This window comes from Diabrotica virgifera, chromosome 1, assembly GCF_917563875.1.
Source record: "Diabrotica virgifera virgifera chromosome 1, PGI_DIABVI_V3a".
Lineage (NCBI taxonomy): Eukaryota > Metazoa > Arthropoda > Insecta > Coleoptera > Chrysomelidae > Diabrotica > Diabrotica virgifera.
The window spans coordinates 24,758,621-24,776,718 of record NC_065443.1 but is presented as its reverse complement, the minus strand read 5'-3'; the positions used below and the strand labels follow the sequence as shown (position 1 = coordinate 24,776,718).

At 32.2% G+C, this 18,098-nt stretch overlaps 1 protein-coding gene across 3 annotated transcripts in view; it reads right to left on the bottom strand.

Moving 5' to 3' along the window:
• Positions 1-18,098, bottom strand: part of LOC114324182 (neural-cadherin-like) — a 740,245-nt gene that overhangs the window by 94,720 nt on the left and 627,427 nt on the right. For all 3 annotated transcript variants that reach the window (XM_028271940.2, XM_050655305.1, XM_050655301.1), the window contains exon 5: positions 12,860-12,997. In XM_028271940.2, coding sequence (XP_028127741.1) covers positions 12,860-12,997 — 138 coding nt within the window. The remainder of the gene's footprint in view (positions 1-12,859; positions 12,998-18,098) is intronic.

The window sequence follows — 18,098 nt, the reverse complement described above, 5'->3', positions numbered from 1 at the left end:
TGTTCAGAATACTACTAATGATATTTTGATATTCATCACATTACATGGCAAATTAGGCCAAAGTAATAAGACAAAAATATACCCTGTTCGTGACACTTCAGCAGCCAGGGTACTGAAGCGTTTTTTCGACAGGTAATACCTATAGGAACAAATTATAACTATTTCCTGCGTAGGATCTGGCGGCCATTTTTATTTATAAACAATTAACTCTCACAAATGGCATTTTCTCCTTTTTTTTTTATCAAATCAACGGAAAACAGTGAAACTTATGATTTTTTTAGTACAAATATCTTCGAGATTATGAAAAAAGCTTTAAAATGACGTATTACCAATTTTGATATACTCATTTATTGTTAATATAATTGCGAAAAAAGGTCGGAATTGAAAAAAATATTTTCTCAATAACTGTTGTAAAACTTAGTGTACAGCTTTGAAATTTTTGTCAAACGAGGGTTCTTTGGTGCTTAATATGTGATAAAAATTTTAAAGCGATTCATTCAATTGTTTAAATTTTATTCAAATTGTTTATCCCAGAGAGCATTTTTTTTGCAATAACATAAGTCAGAAAAAAATGACCTTAGAACCATTCCACAGGTGCCAAACGAAAGAGCATGAGCTTCATTTTCAACATGGTTTAAAAAAGTGGATAAAAAATGCATTTATTAGTAATACATAATTATGCAAAAGTATCGTCAATTTTTCTTTTTAAACTTTTTGAATAACTTTAAAAAAAATTTACTTTTTTACCCTGTTTTAAGTGCACAACTACCAAGTAATGTTATCTATATCATAATTGATAAAAAATTGTAATAAATATGTATAATTTCTTATATAACAAAATAAAAAGTTTATAAGGAAAGATTTACGATACGTTTGCATAATTATTTATTACTAATAAATGCATTTTTATTCACTTTTTTTAAACCAAGTTGAAAATATAGCTCATGCTCTTTTATTTGACACCTTTGGAATAGTTCTAACGTCATTTTCTTCTGACTTATGTTCTTGCAAAAAAATGCTCTCTGGGATAAACAATTTGAATAAAATTTAAACGATTGAATGAATCGCTTTGAAATTTGTATCACATATTGACAAAAATTTTAAAGCTGTACACTAATATTTACAACAGTTGTTGCGAAAATAATTTATTTTGTAATTCCGACCTTTTTTCGCAATTATATTAACAATAAATGAGTATATCAAACTTTGTAATACGTCAATTTAAAGCTTTTTCCATAATCTTGAAGATATTTGTACTAAAAAAACCATAAGTTTCCCTGTTGTCCATTGATTTGAAAAAAAAGTGAAAACTGCCTTTTTTTGACACTTAATTGTTTATAAATAAAAATGGCCGCCAGATCCTACGCAGGAAATAGTTACAATTTGCTCTTATAGGTATTACCTGCCGAAAAAACGTTTCAGTACCCTGGCTGTTCAAGTGTCATGGAAAAAACCTGGACTAAATATGTAAGTATTTACTTTATATATGGGAAATTTCAATATTTCAATGCATATAGTATAAAGATCAATTTTTAAAAACTATGTGTGTATGCCAATATTCAAATGGTAGGGGAGCCCAAGCGGGGATTTTTGCAGTTACTCGAGCGCGTCAGATTTTTACATGGGGAGAAACCTTGTACCCTGAAAATGTACCTCTACCATTGGCTCTTAATGCAGGAAAGTTCGTTAATGGGGGGCCGAAAAAAAATCTATCCTTAGAAAGACTCGAAATCGTCAGATTAAGATAAGGTAAGTTAAGTACATGCAAAACAGTGTATATTTCAAAAATCTGACGATTTGAGTGGGGCGTAAGACAATGGGTGAGTCCCAATTTCGCGAAATGAATGACAGATCGAAAAACTAAAAAATAAGTGCTCATTATTTTTCAAACATCTATCGAATGATACCAAACACGACTTCCCACGGAGAGGGGTGGGGGTGAATTTAAAATTTTAACCTTTAACTACCCGCGCATCAAGTTATAACATAACTACACGCGTGGCGTACTTTGTACGCCACAAGAAAATACTCTTAAAAACAGCGGATTTGTTTAATTCTTTTTGAAAAAATACACTTAGTTGTTTGTTATAAACCTTATTCGGCATCAGTGAATACTTGGAGTTCCTTTTCAGTAAACCAATTGGGATTTATAACTGAAATCATGGAATAACCATTCCATGATAAATAAAATTACTAATAAAAAATTTTTTTAAATGTGATTTTTTACAGGAGAAAAAGTATTGTTTACAAAGAAAAATATATTTTTTGTCATAATGACTAAAAAAGAATTAAAATATGTACTTATATTACGACTTACAGTAATATAATCCTGAGGTATATTGTCCACCACCGGAAACAACAAATAATAAAATGTAAATTACGATCTTTCCAGAACGCCGATTATAACGAAACTAAAACCAAATTGTAAAGCACATTCCAGTGATAGGTTAGAAAAATAAGCAAGGTCAAAAATTAAATTTTTAAATATATTTCCAGTAGAATTCTTATATCTGGCGTACAAAGTACGCCAGCGCGTGTAGTTAAAGGTTAAATAAGAATCCCGCGATATTTCGCGAAATGAACATCAGATCGAAAAACTGAAAAAACACTTATTCAATGTTTTTGAAAAATTTATCGAATTGCACCAAACACGACCCCCACGAAGGTGGTGTGGGGGGGGAGGGTTACTTAAAATATTAAATGGGAGCCCCCATTTTTTATTGCAGATTTGGATTTCTTACGTAAAAATAAGTAACTTTTATTCGAGACATTTTTTCGAATTATGGATAGATGGCGCTATAATCTGAAAAAACGATTGTTGGAAATGGGAAATTAAATTAAAAATGGAAAGTCCATACTAAAATGGAAAACTTTACTTAACTTTTTTTGGTTTTAGGACCTACTCTTCACAACGTAATAGGTCCCCATAACGCTCGAGTGACAGCTCATTTAGCACACTTTGCTCCCCTACCAAAAGGAAAATTAACTTTTAATAAAACCCTTAAAAAATAGAGATACAATTAAGCGGGCGCACCGTTTATTTCTTTTGAGCGGGCGCTTGTACATTTTATGCCTTCTTATAATGTTTCCTTTAAACAAATGTTAGGGTATTTTTACAAGGATATCAAAAATTATGGTTTACGTTATTTTAAACTATAATTTTTTATTTTTGTCTACAGGCAAACCAAAGAACACTTTAAGGGCATAGGCGCCAAATGTCGCTTGTCAAAATGTTCCATGTGTTTTAAAGGTTTTCATTTTTTTCGAATCCTGAGAAAACTAATAAGTATTTTTGAAAAATTTAAATGCTGAATGAAATATTACATTATTACTGAGGGCTGAAGTACCTGAAAACTTCTATAATGTTTATTTATTAAGCTACATGGGTAAAAAAAGAGAAAATTTAATGTGACTTTTAATTTCAAATATCTCATTCGAAAGAAACTTTCTGGTTATTTTAAGGGACTTTCGGCCCTCGGTAACAATGCAATCTTTCATTTCGCGTTTAAATTTTTCAAAAATACTTATTAGTTTTCTTAGGATTCGAAAGAAATGAATACATTTAAAACACATTGAACATTTTGACAGGCGACATTTTGCGCCTGTGCCCTTAAAAGTGTAATACTTTAGAAGGATTTGACTATTGGTCAGAATCAACATTCTCATCCTTACTATTAAAAACCACCTTAATGACAGAATGATTCCTGCATATAAATAACTGACAAGGGCAACACTTCATTGAAGCTGAGGATTTCTTCTTCGTCATTACATATTTCCAGCACACACCGTGCTTTAGAATGTTTCTATTTGGTTGCTCTTCGGTAGGTTAAAACTACCGACCATAAGTCATCTTGAGGAAAGCACTTAGATATCATCATCAACCCGTACGCGTCCACTGCTGGACATAGGTCTCCCTCAGCTCTTTCCATTCATCTCTATTTTGTGCGGCTTGCATCCAGTTACCGACAACATGTTTCAAATCATCGGCCCATCTGGTTAGTGGGCGTCCTCTGCTCCGTAGTGCTTCTTCTCGCGGCCTCCACTCGACTATACGTTTTGTCCATCGGTTGTCTGGCAATCTGGCGACGTGTCCTGCCCAATTCCACTTAAGCGACGCGATTTTTTCGACAGCGTCTGTTGTTTTTGTTCTACGGCGTATTTCTTCGTTTGGGATTCGGTCTCTCAGGGAGACACCCAACATCTGGCGCTCCATAGCCCTCTGAGTTACGCGAATCTTGTTCACTACCTTTTTTGTTAGTGTTAATGTTTCGGCTCCATAAGTGAGTACAGGCAACACACATTGGTCAAAGATTTTCCTTTTGAGGCATATGGGCAAGTCCGATTTAAATACATAGTTAAGTTTACCAAACGCTGCCCAGGCTAATCCTATGCGACGTGGGAGTTCGCACGTCTGGTTATCTCGTCCCAACCGAATTTCATGTCCTAAGTACTTATAAGATGCAGTCTGCTCAATATCCATTCCATCAACAACAATATTACGATTTAGCACTTAGATATATCTTGAGGTAAATGTCTGAAGGTCGATATGAAGATGCTCTTCTATTACGCCAGTCAATGGGAGCAAGAATAGGATATTACCTCCAAATTCTATCCTACTGCATGGCTTTTAATGAAATTTTTGGAATAACCTCTACTTATCTGCTAATTCAAAGTCTACCCTATGCCGATGTGTGCTTTTATTTATTATTTTTTATTTATTATTACATGCTCAAATTGGTGTATTCAACTTAAAATAACAGGGAAACGGTCGATTTTATGTGTATAATGCTACCAATAGTTTTTGTAGTGCTTGAAAAGACCTCTAAAATGAGCAATATTAAAGGTAAATTACATTCAAACTAAGCGGGGTATCTTGCAAACAAAATTGATAACTAATATTTTTTAAGAAAAAATGAGAAGTAATTTTAACCCCCATCCACCAGGATGTAAATGCATCATTTTCCGTCTACAATACCTTTTAATATAGTGTTATTTCTATGTTCAAAAAGTTGGACGAGTTTAAAATGAATGGTTTTTGAAAAAAATAAGATCAAATTATAGAGCGCAGGGGTATCTTGCAAACAAAATTGATAACTAATATTTTTTAAGAAAAAATGAGAAGTAATTTTAACCCCCATCCACCAGGATGTAAATGCATCATTTTCCGTCTACAATACCTTTTAATATAGTGTTATTTCTATGTTCAAAAAGTTGGACGAGTTTAAAATGAATGGTTTTTGAAAAAAATAAGATCAAATTATAGAGCGCATTTTTAAATTTTGTTAAAAATCTTCCTTTTTCTCCATGTAACTTGAAAATGATAACGGATACAGTATTGAAAAATAAAAACAAAATTGTTATCTAAAAACTCTACATTTTTGTATCATATCTTTTTTTCGTATCTTTATCATTTTCGAGTTACATGGAGAAAAAGGAAGATTTTTAAGGAAATTTAAAAATGTGCTCTATAATTCGATCTTACTTTTTTCAAAAATCCTTCATTTTAAACCAGTCCAACTTTTTAAACATAGAAATAACACTATGATAAAAAGTATTTTAGAAGGAAAACGATGTATTTAAATTCTGATGGATGAGCGGTTAAATATACTTCTCATTTCTTCTTAAAATAAATTAGTCATCATTTTTTTGCAGCATATTTCGCTCAGTTTAAATGTAATCGACATTTAATAATGCTCATTTTAAAGGCCTTTTCAAGCACTACCAAAGCTATTAGCACCATTATACACCGAAAATCAACCGTTTCTCTCTTATTTCAATTTTAATACACCGATTTGAGCATGCACCAAAAAACAAACTCTTCTCACCTACCATACCCCTTTTTGTATTATAACTAGAAGATTTATGAAGGAATGAATCTCTTTTTTTTATAAGCTACAAAAATATTGTATATATATTTTTTTGTTAGATGCATAGTTTTTAAGTTATTCGGAAAAATCCATCCGAAAGGGTATCATTTTTCAACGAAAATGGTCAATTTTCAACCACGAATAACTCAAAAAGTGTTGAGTTTTCAAAAAATAATTATGGAACAGTTTTTGCCTAGAATTAAACTCTCTAGCCTCTTCCGTGGCTATTTAATTCAAAAAAAATTGCACCCCCGAGAAGGGGTGAGAACCACCCCCAAGATAAAAGCACACATCGGCATGGGGTAGACTTTGTTTCTTGAGCTATTCCCTAATTACTGTGAAAATATCAAGTAAATAGATGTAGTAGGATGGAATTCGGAGCCAAATACCCTCATTGACTGCCCTTTATTAGGCTTAATGCCAAATTTTTCAGAAAAACTCTTCGATCTTTATGAGTCTCGCTGGACAGGCTAATTTTTATAAAATTTGAGCATTTATGCAGCCAATATTTATCAGACTTGTAGGAAATTACACACGGCCATCTCGTTGTTATTCTAGAGGACTTTTCTCCTTCAACTTGAAAATATCGATCGCACAAAAAAATTGTAAAAAAGAAATTGTAAGAAATCGCATTTGCAACAATTGAAAACAAAAAATTGAATTTTTTGTATTGCTAACTTTTAAGTACAAATACTCAAAGAAAATACGAAAACTATACTTCACAACGGTGTTAAAACGGATAAACTTTTATCCCGTAACTTTTTACATCGAATGTTTTAGATCCAGCATTTTAAAGTAGCTAAAAGATAAAGTTTATATATGGAATACTTTCTATAACTCACTCCGAGACTTTTAAACTTAAAATCGCCATTTTAAAGTTAAAGGTTAGAGCTTTAACGACTGTCATCTTCAATTTAAAAAGTAAGCATTTGGAGAATTAAAAACCATATTTGCAGGCAGTATCAAATCATTTATAACGGTCTATTTATTTGCTCGGAATCCGCAAAGACGGTGGTTTAGAGCTTAGAGCTAAGGCTTCGGTAGCTATAATTTGCTCCTTAATACCACATAATTTACTGCCAGCAAATAAGGGACATGCAAAGAACTTACGGTGGTTTAAATTGGATACACTTAGTTGAGTTTTCATATTTGAAGTTGTTTATTACAAATGTAGAATAAAAAAAGGTTGTTTTGGATATAGTCCAGGGCGCATCTGTTTTGAGATGGACGTTGAGAGGTGACTCAAATTTTTTTGCAGAAATTGCTTGAAAATAACTCAAATAATAATATTTGAGTTATCCTCCCACTCAAAATGGTCCAGAACATTGTTTAAATAATCAAAATGTCAAAATATAACGGAGAAATTCGTTTCTTTTATTGGTTTTTTGATTATAACTTTAAAACTATTCATTTCTGAGAGAAGTTGTACTAACACAAAAGTTGCGTAATTAAATTTCCTACAATATAGAATTGGTTAAAAATTTAAAAAATAGTCACCCTTGTTGCAAAATAGCAATAATTGCGAAAAAACCCATACAAAACCAAGTATGCGAATTTTACGTTTTTCAACCATTTATGCTACACTTAGGACCTTCATATTTTACCCAGAATAACTTTATGATATAGTAAAACAACACTGTAAATTTCATTAAGATCGGTTTAATAGATTTCGCAAAATAAATTTTGCAATCCAGCTTTCGCAAAAAATTCATTTTTTTAAAATGTTGCAGTACTGAAAATAAAGCAGATAGCAAGTTGATCCTTTTTTGCTTATAGAAGTGTACTGTACCTTTCATTTGCAATTTGCAAAATTAAAATCGATTAATTATCACGGCGTCAGGAAATTTTTTAAATAAACATAAATTTTTGGTGCTACGCGCAGGACAGCGGTGTTCAATTCACACAAGTTGATTTCCACCAAAATTTCTTCCAATCTTTATCTAATATATTATTTTCTTACTCTATATTTTGTTGTATTTTAATATTTTAATTCCACAAAAATCAAACTAATTTTATTATTGTTTGTGAAATATTGTTTAAACAATTGCTTATGTTTAAAAATAATACATTTTTATTCTCTAAGTTAAAATATATGAACAAAGAAAGTTTTTGCTAAAAAAAGAGTTATTTCAAAGGATAGAGTATGTGTTTTTATTTTGCAATAAACAAATTTATTTATTTATATCGAAATGTAATAAAAATTAAAATGTATCAATCATTATCAAAGGTCATTGGAATGCCCAATCAGAGCAAACTATCCGCTCTCCTGAGCGTAGCACCAATAATTAATGTTTATTTAAAAAAATTCCTGACGCCGTGGTAGTTAATCGATTTTGATTGCAAAATGTTTTTTGCAAAATCTATTAAACCGATCTTAATGAAATTTACAGTATTGTTTTAATGTATCATACAGTTTTTCTGGGTGAAATATGAAGGTCCTAAGTGTAGCATAAATGGTTAAAAAACGTAAAATGGGAATGCTTGTTTTTGTATGGTTTTGTCGCAATTATTGCCATTTTGCAACAAGGGTGACTATTTTTTAAATTTCTAACCAATTCTATATTGTAGGAAATTTAATTACGCAACTTTTATATCCGTCCAACTTTTCTCGGAAATGAACACTTTTAACGTTATAATCAAAAAACGAAGAAAAAATCGAATTTTTCCTTCATTTTTTGACATTTTGATTATTTAAACAATGTTGTTCTGAAGCTATTTTTTGTTTACCTGGTTTTCCCTCGTGATTTACTATGAGATCTCTAACGCGAGAATTTTAATGTCACCGTTGCATGTGGTTGTCTTTTTAAAGACAGATCACATGCTATGATTTTTTTGTGACGGATATTCTTGAATTGGGGTTGATTTCATGTAATCGAATGAACTATCTTTCAGTAAAGTCGTCCCAGGAACGCAACTCATAAATATTGGCAATATCATTTTAAAGTCTTCTACTTTAAAATGTATCTATCATATGTATCTGAATTGCCGATATAAATGAGTCAAATTAAATAAATTATTAGAAGAATTTTTTTACTAAGCAACAACATTTTTGTTTATGTTAATAGTATTTTGTATTTTGACAACGGCACCCGATTTGGGCGTCGAAACGTTAATAAAAATAATTTTTTAATAATATTGTGGCTTATTTCCCATTATAAACAGTTAAAAATATTTAAACAATGTTCCGGACCTTTTTGAGAGGGAGGATAACTTAAATATTATTATTTGAGTTATTTTCAAGCAATTTCTGCAAGCAAAGGACATCGCACACATCTTATGGAAAATATAATGTCACTCAAATTCAATAAAATTTATACCAATAGATTCGTTTTAAATTAACGATCAAATCTTATCATTGCGCCAACTCTCTATTTTCAAAAATAAGAGCAGAAATTGATATAAATAAATCTGAAATCAAATGGGTAGGTACATAAGTTAGAGAGAGAAAAAATATTTTAAAATACCCAGATTTTCGGTACTCCATAAATCAGCGGATTAGTTTCACTAATCCGCTTAGGCCCAGCGGGATTTAAGCTGTTATGAATAGCACTCAGAGCAATAATGATTGTAAACTAACATTTTATGGACTCCAAAAATGTGATTTCGATAAACTTTAATTGCAATTTGCGCCGTAATTAATCATAATTAAGAGTTGGCGCAATGATAAGAATTGATCGTTATATTAAAGCGAATCTAATCGTATAAATTTTATTGAATTTGAGTGACATTATATTTTCCATAAGATGTGTGCGATGTCCTTTGAGTCACCTCTCAACGTCCAAATGTACTAATATTTTTGCAGATGCGCCCTGGTCTAATATGGAACAAAATAATTCAAACAAGATCTAAAAATACCCCACGTTATCGAAAGTATTTATCTCGACCTCCTGATTTATTCGATGTGTTTGCTGGAAAAATGCATAGTTTTTTAAGTACTCTTGGTTAAAATTCCACTTTTGGGAGTTGGGACAGTTCTGTTTTGAAGTAATTCACTAGTGGTATTTGACTTTTCTAATTAGTACACTGAGAATTAAACGGATTGGATGACACAGGAAATTATGGTTCTAATGGATATACAACGAGAATATAAAAATAGGTACAATAGAAAACACTATACAGTCAACCAACTGATGAAAAGAAAAATTAAACAAGGAAAACCTTTTACCACACTCAAGTGAAAATATATAATAATTATGCATGTTCAAAAAAGGAGACAAAGAAGCAGTGGTGTGCGGTGACTTTTTAGAAAGGGGAAGCGATTCAATAAGGATATAAAAATATTTTCTTAAGGGTCGAGGGTCGAGCAACTTTCCACCTGATAACACTCTGATGCGCAGGGGCTCTCTATCAGCAAAGTACTTAATTATGTGAGACGTCCTGCGTACAAGGACTCACACACTAAATCCGTGACGCGTGAATGCGTGAGGCACTCTATTCCCGCTATTTCTAGTGACTAGTGACCTATCATTGATCTGTATTGCTAGCTCGGGCCTTGAGTCCTCGCGCCGGGCTTGGTTTTCTAAAGAAGAATCATATTTAAAAAAAAATATACTCCGAGGCATTTTCCACAACACACAACTTTCACTAAAATGACACTTATTTATACTCGAGGTCTATTCTCCTATCAACTTCTGATAATTGTTGAATGCAGTATTTTTTAATGGATAATAGGCCTAACTTTTAAAGTCTGTCTTCGCTTGTTGAATTTCTTTTAAACTCTTAATTTGAAACTTTTAATGCATCTTAATACTGCAAAACTTCGTTCAACTGATGCACTTGTGGCTGGGATAGTTAGTAGTACTAATTCACACAACTTGACCACTTCACACAGCGACTTGTTTAAACCAGTAGTTATAAAAAAATCCCAGATTTCTGGGTATTTCTTTATCATTCATGTCAGTTGTTTCATAAATGATACTTAACTGAGAATGCAAAGCTGGGATATCAAAAAATTTTCATTATTTAATCGTAATGACATAAATTCCTCTGTGGGAAATTTTGATGAATTATAATTAGAAATATTAAGATTATATATAATTCTACTAATTTTAAATCGTTAAAATTTTGAAAGCTAGAATTCATTTGTTGTAGAATATTCTCAAAAGGTCTCTTTGTTTCCTCTGTTTTCTCTGTCTCTCTGTCTCCGAAATTATCAATCTTCATTATTTTTCTTTCATGTTCAAACCCCATATGTTCAGTTTTATCCCAAATATTTTTAAACTGCTCTCGTTTTTTTAATTATCGTATTAATAAAGTCATCAATTTGTCTTATACAAAATGCAATACCATTTGATTTCTGTAAAATGTCAAATAAAAGATCAGTAAAAGGAAATATCTCTGCAAAAAATTTAAATCGAAATATTCTTTAAGCGAATGTATGTAATACATACTAAGCACCCCTTAGCAGCAGTAACAGTCGGAGCATCTCACTTTCGGGAAGGCGATACGACGAGCGCTTCCATGGCATACCAAAATTCGCGCGTCTAGTGGCTGCGGTCATTGAACCCTGACCAATTTTAAAAGGGACAACTGCATGACAAGCGGCGATTTTGAGATGCGCTTCTGCCAGGAGTGGACCAAATAGTTGAATTGTGTGCATATTGAGTTCGTTCGTACGCGATTAATTTTTAATATTTTTCAATGCCTATTGGCTAGGTAATATGTAGATTATTTGGATTAGGGAAAAAATTTTATTATTAAATATTAATTAATAATATATTTTCTTATATCGACGAATAAATAGGGAAGCGGCGCTTCCCCCGCTTCCATGGACCGCATGCCTCTGCAAAGTAGACTCCAACAATTAACTTCTTCAAGTGCCATCTCCACGACGAACGTCGGCAATCATCATAACTATTTGGACTTTAGAGTCGGTTTCTCTGAAAAGTTCATTTGATCTAAATCCGTACCATTCTCTCTCAGGTTACGCAGCCATGATATCCTACGTGTCCCTAAGCTTATTTTTCCTTAAATCTTTTCCTGCATAATGAGTTGAAGCAAGTTGTATCTCTCTCTACGTGTCACATGTCAGGGACATAGGGGTATGTCCACATGTAATAAGTACCTATGTATATAGGGGGTTGTCCAACAACTAGGCGCATCAATCTACTGAACACTGCACTCAAGCTTACTACAAAAGACAAAAAACAGACACCATGTTTGTAATTGGACATATCATAGAAAAGGTCATTGAATATACATTAGGTTCCCTTGTGTCTCGTAGAGTGGCGCTTAATGTACCTATAATAAACCGGCATATTTATGCTTTGTAGACTTAACAATTGTTTTTGATTTCATCTAAGTTGGAGATGTCTTACATCTATTATACAGGGTGTCTAGAAACTCTCCCAACAAACGAAGACTGGAGATTCCTCAGATAATTTTAAGACAACTTAACCAATTCATCTAGTCCGAAAATGCTTTCAAATGGAGCTATAGCTCTTTGGAGATGGCTTCTTGTACTTGGTTTTTTTCATACCTCCAGAATACTTCTATTTTGAAAGACGAAAACTGGTACGCCTATTTATCTTCCAGAAATAAATCGATTCCACCAATTGCGAATTTTTATTACGGGTCATAGGCGTCCGTTTTGAGTAGGACAATGGTTATTTTATCGCATAACTTTTTTATCTTTAACTTATCAACATTTTTGAGACTGGATTATTAAATTGTGAGCTAATCTAGTACTAAAAGGTACTCTTGCTTTAAGTCGGTAGAATACACCGTTTTCTAGAAAAATCGGTTTGAAAAGTTTTCGTTTTTAATTTTTCGATAAAAACTATTCATTTCCTTTATTCATTTCCTTTAAAAACTATTTGTCTATGTACAATTATGTGTATGTATTCAGGTTAAAAAAATCAAAGACGTTATTATTGTCCTTCATTTTTTGGATTCCTTATCAAGAAAGTTAAGTTGATCATACTAGCTTGGGAATGTGAAATATATACCACAAAAAATAATAAAAAAATTTTGACATTAATCAGCTTACTTACCTTTAATACGAATATTTCCCCAGTGGTCCTGTTGATGTCGAATTTGCTGTTAGCAGGATTATCGGGATCGATTCCTTGGCCTGTCAGGAAATATACAATATTCTGAGGTCTGTCCTTATCTCCGTCAGTAGCAGTTACCTGAAGAATAAAAAAATTAAGTAAGATTTGGTGCGGATGACATAAAGCAGGTCTGTATATACTGGGTAATAAAATGTATTAAAATAGTTATTAATACATTTATTATTAAAGTTTTATAATAGCACTCATTAAAAAAATAAAAAAATTGCATATCATAAATTCAAAACAGTTTAAGAATTATAAAAAAGCTTATTGTATTTCCAAATCTCTTATTAATCGTAATAAAATCAAAATACAGATGCAATATTCGTCATAAAGTAAATTAGTGAGAAATCACTAGAGCATAATAGGCCAGCACTTCTATGTATCTCTGATTTGCTCGAAGAAAGCATGTGACAGAATAAGACTCAAAGATGTAATCTATCTTCTGCATAATAGAGAGGTTCCCCTAGATATCGTAAAAACTATTGAAAACATTTTTTACCAAAACAACAGAATGGAAGTCAGAATAAATAGATGGAAAACTTACAGAAGTCATAGACATAGGCAGCGGAGCAAGGCAGGAGGACTCATGGAGCCCTGATATCAAATCATCAATTTCATCATGGATGAAATCATCAAAAGCGTTAACAAAGGAAGAAGATACAGAATGGAAAACATAATGAAAGTAAAAATACTCTGTTACGCAGACGACGATGATATTGATTGATTGATAGCCCAAGATGAAGATAGCCTGAAAAGATTAGTAAACATATTGAACATAAGAGAAAAAAACTAAAAACAATAGTAATCAACTATTCTAAATGGGAAATAAGCCACAATTTAACAAAAAAATGATTTTATTAACGTTTCGACGTCCAAATCGGAAAATGCCACAAGGAAAAAGCTTCAGAACAACATTGAAATAGTAATCAGCAAAGAACCATTCAAATTTACAATAGCAATTAATGGTAAAAGTATTGAACAAATAATGGAAATAAAACACCTTGGAATTGCAATGTCCAGCTATGGAGGCCTGGACAAGGAAGTGAGAAATCAAGTACAAAGAGCAAATGTGGTCTCGTGTGGTCAAAATCGCAAAAGATAAATCACCCATCTGTAGAAAAAGTATCGGCTAACGACACAAAAATATGGAGCGACAACCATCCATAGAGATCTCATTCCGCCAATAAACAAGCAGAATTGCTTATGAAAAGGAAAAGGAAAAAGTAGAAAATCAAAGGAAAGGAAGAACAAACAAGGGTAGGATACTCGCTTAAATGGAGAAGACGAACAACATAATTAATCAGTTTTTATTCTTATCATTACTGAACATCTGTCAACGGCTAGCGTGCTCACGAACGTTTAAGCATATTTTTTAAATTTTGCGGTTATGTTGGCTGATATATTTCTAGTGGCATTAGAAAATCTAATCCTATATTCTCGCTATATTAAACCACCATATATACAGATCCTTTTACTGTAGAGGTATAGATAAACATGTAACTTATACATCAAATATGAAAGAATAACCACTAAAAGCACAACTAGGTACACAAAGCAGTATTCTACTTATCATGCAAAAGCTGTTACCTACTTTCCAAGAAAGTTCACTTTGTAGTTACCTAAAGTTAAAAAGTTATAAAAGAGTTTCAGGCGTGGTTTGAGTCAACGCGAACCGCACTGTTGGAGTTTATTTGTTAGTATAACATACAGATAAGTAATAAAAGTAGCAGGAAAGAGGGCAAATGTGGAGCTAATTGTCTGGAACATGGAACTGTAAACGATACTGTAATGACAGTGCGATGTTGTAAATTTTAACTTTAAGGCGAATCTAATGGACTATTTTAAACGCGGAAGATTTTGTGAATTGTTGTTTCACAACATAGCGAATTTTTAACGTGAATTAACTATAATTTAAGTTGAAAATACTTTTATTTTGATGTTCCATTTTCTATTTCGGAAATATTTTTTAATAGAATTTTTTTTTATTTGGGGGTATGAGTGACGATGAGATAGGTAAAGGTAGGATAATTATTTTAGATAATGATTTTGTAGGTGAGGGAGAGCAGCTATTGATAGAAGAATCAGCTAGAGAGATTGTAAACTGGATTGAATGAATTACTTGATGTAGAGTAGGGTTGGCAACCATCTAAGTCTCTGTGTTCCGATTTTGTGTGTTATTTTGAAATCAAAGAAAAGGAAAAACAACATCTTTATTAGCTCCTGGTTTGTTCTTCTTCATGATTCCCCGTTATAGCATTCTTTATACCACCTAACACTTTTCTCAAGATTTTCCTCTCTCAAATCTATAGCTTTTTTCTTCCTGATTCATTGTACAATTTTACATGCTAACAACACCGTTGGTCTCATAATTGTTTCATAACTTAGAAGCTTGGCTACACTGGACACGTTTTCTGTCTTTAACAGTGCGTTTAATGATACTACTGCTTTGATACCTTTCGACAACCGTTTATCTATTTCTGTCTCTTCGTCTTCTCTATTTGTAAGTGTTACTTCAAGGTACTCACATTCTGTTATTCTTCTTAAATTTATACTCTCATTTGTACGTCGAATGATCTATTTATTTTATTCTGCATTTCCCCTCTCATTTTTAAAAATGCTCAGGCGTTTTTTCATATTATTATAAGTTGCGCTATCTTTAGCTGCAGTATACTCCTCCTACTTTTAATATTTGTGTTGGCATTTCTACTTTCTCCCGCACTTTTAATATTTTATAGGTCTCTTATTACTTCTATTACCTCCTTCTATGTCGGTTATTGTGTTTGTTGTTCTGTTTCTTGTGTTGTATTTCTGTTTCTGTTTAGCCTTTATTGTTACAAATTCCTCTAAATACTTACCCATCTGTTTAATTTTTCTGTCTTGCCTCCTAGTCATATACCATTTTTATTTCTGAAAAACATTATGCGTTTATTTTGTGTCAACTACTTTTTGGATATAATTGTCTTCTAGTATTTGTAGTCGTACTTGTTTTTGCAGTAATTTTCTCTTCTTATTCCTGCATAATCATTCTTCTGCGCTAGGATCCTTTTTCAGTCCTTATCAAACCAGTGTTCTCTTTTTTCTCTTTCTGTTTTCCCAATGGTAAGCTCTGCGCAGCTCGTATCATGGCCGTTTGTATTAGGTTCCATTCTTCCTCTATGTTCTTCGTCGTGATTCTTCCAAATATTTTATTTATTTCTTCCTCTTTTCCGTTTGCTGCCTCTTTTTCTTGGAGCTGCTCTACTTGGTATTTTTGCCGTTGCTTTCTTTTTCTTGTTGTTTAAGAATTTTTTGCTTAAGTTTGATTATTGTCAATATATTCCAATATATTTGTCATATGTTTCTGTGTAACTTCCACAATCAGTCACGGATTTATTGTGTTTTACTGTAATGAGAACATGATGTATTTGGTTTCTCGTTTTCCCATCAGGATAGATCCAGGTATCACGAGATATATGAATAGATTCTGAGAGACAGAAGCGGTTCATTGGCTTCGCAGTGAACGTTTTGAGTTTTGTGTGCTTCTTCCAAATGTCCCTGCATATCTCTTTGTTTTAGTCTTGATCTGTAAATATATGTAATACGCCCGATACTTTCCAATTACTGAACTTTTAAGGTAAAAAAGATCAAGGCAGGTTTTGTTTATATTTGATTCAGAGTTGGACCACCATCTCCATATAGCTATTTCAGTATCCTTATGCCTCATCGGTGAAGCTCAGAAGTCTCAACTCTGAAGGAAATACAAACAATTCTGCCAATTTAAGGCAAACCATCGCAATGCAATGAACCCACCTCTGAGACGCAATTCAGCGACATCTCTCGTATTACGAGGAAAACAACGAAAAGCCCCAGATGCAAAGTTTACTACCTTTTAAACAATTAGAATAATTGAAATAAAAATATAATAAACAATATTTTAAATCCAAGACTTTTCGCTAATAAACTGCTTTCTGGCTGCATCCCATATCTCCGGATTTTACAATATATAATCACAAGAGACTTTTAACTTTGAACTTTTAACTTATTGATTTCATTGACATTATCCTCTCCTGCTTGGTATTACCTTTTTTTATTGTCTAGAGTCTCACAAGCAGATCTTTTAATACATGTTATAAAATATTTTATTCATCATTTATATCTTGTTTCGAAATTTGGCTTAGTTGTATTTTATACTCGTAAAAAACACCAAGAATCTGTTTACCAAAACTAAAAACAAAAGCTGTTACCAAAAACAATTTCTATGACTGCAAACATCTTTTAGGTCACAACAATATTTGAAAATATAGATTGAAGTGTAAAATTGGAAAAAGCAATATACATATTGACAATACGCGTTTTTGATAGTGAAAATATTCTAAAGGACTCTTTATCTACTAAATGTTTTGCCTGTCAATCAAGTTTGAAGTTATTTTAACAACTGTCAGGAAAAGTGAATTTAATTTAGTGGTAGTGGTAGTACAAATACAACCTGTATTTGTATGCAATTTTAACCTGGGACGAAGTTTGATTATGTTTCCATTCAAGGTGAGTGAGGTGCCATGAACAGTTAAGTAAACTTTTTATGGTAGACAACTGGTTTAAAACAGTTCGCAGAGCGGATATGAAATAGCTATTTCTATAACAAGGGAGGAAAGTGCTACTTTTCCTCCCGAGAATGAAGTTTACTCCCGAGAATGAGTAATCATTCAAGGGAGGAAAAGGCACTTTACTCCCATGTTATACATATGGTTTTTCCACCTTCCTCAAATAACAAGTCATTTTTTCATTTTCACTTAATTTATTTATGTAACTAACCAACAAAATTTATTAGAACTAAAACTAACAAGTACGTACAATATAACTGTCAACTGTCAAATATAAGTCAAATTAATAATGTAAACATTGTTAAATCAAAATAACAATTTACTGTTTTTTACCATTCTGCAAAATATAGAGTGTTTTATAAATAAACGTTAAAATGTATAGAAACTTACGTAATAGAAAATATATATTGTACAGGGCGTCAATAAGTTACATTTCATGAATGAAATACCATGACGTCACTTTTACTTTTCCTCCCTACAATCAGGTCCGGAAAAGTATACTTTCGGTAGAGGTAGGTGGAAAAATAAGTTTATAATTCGAAAACTCACTGTACTTATAGACTAGGGGGATCTGTGAAAAACAACTATATTACTCT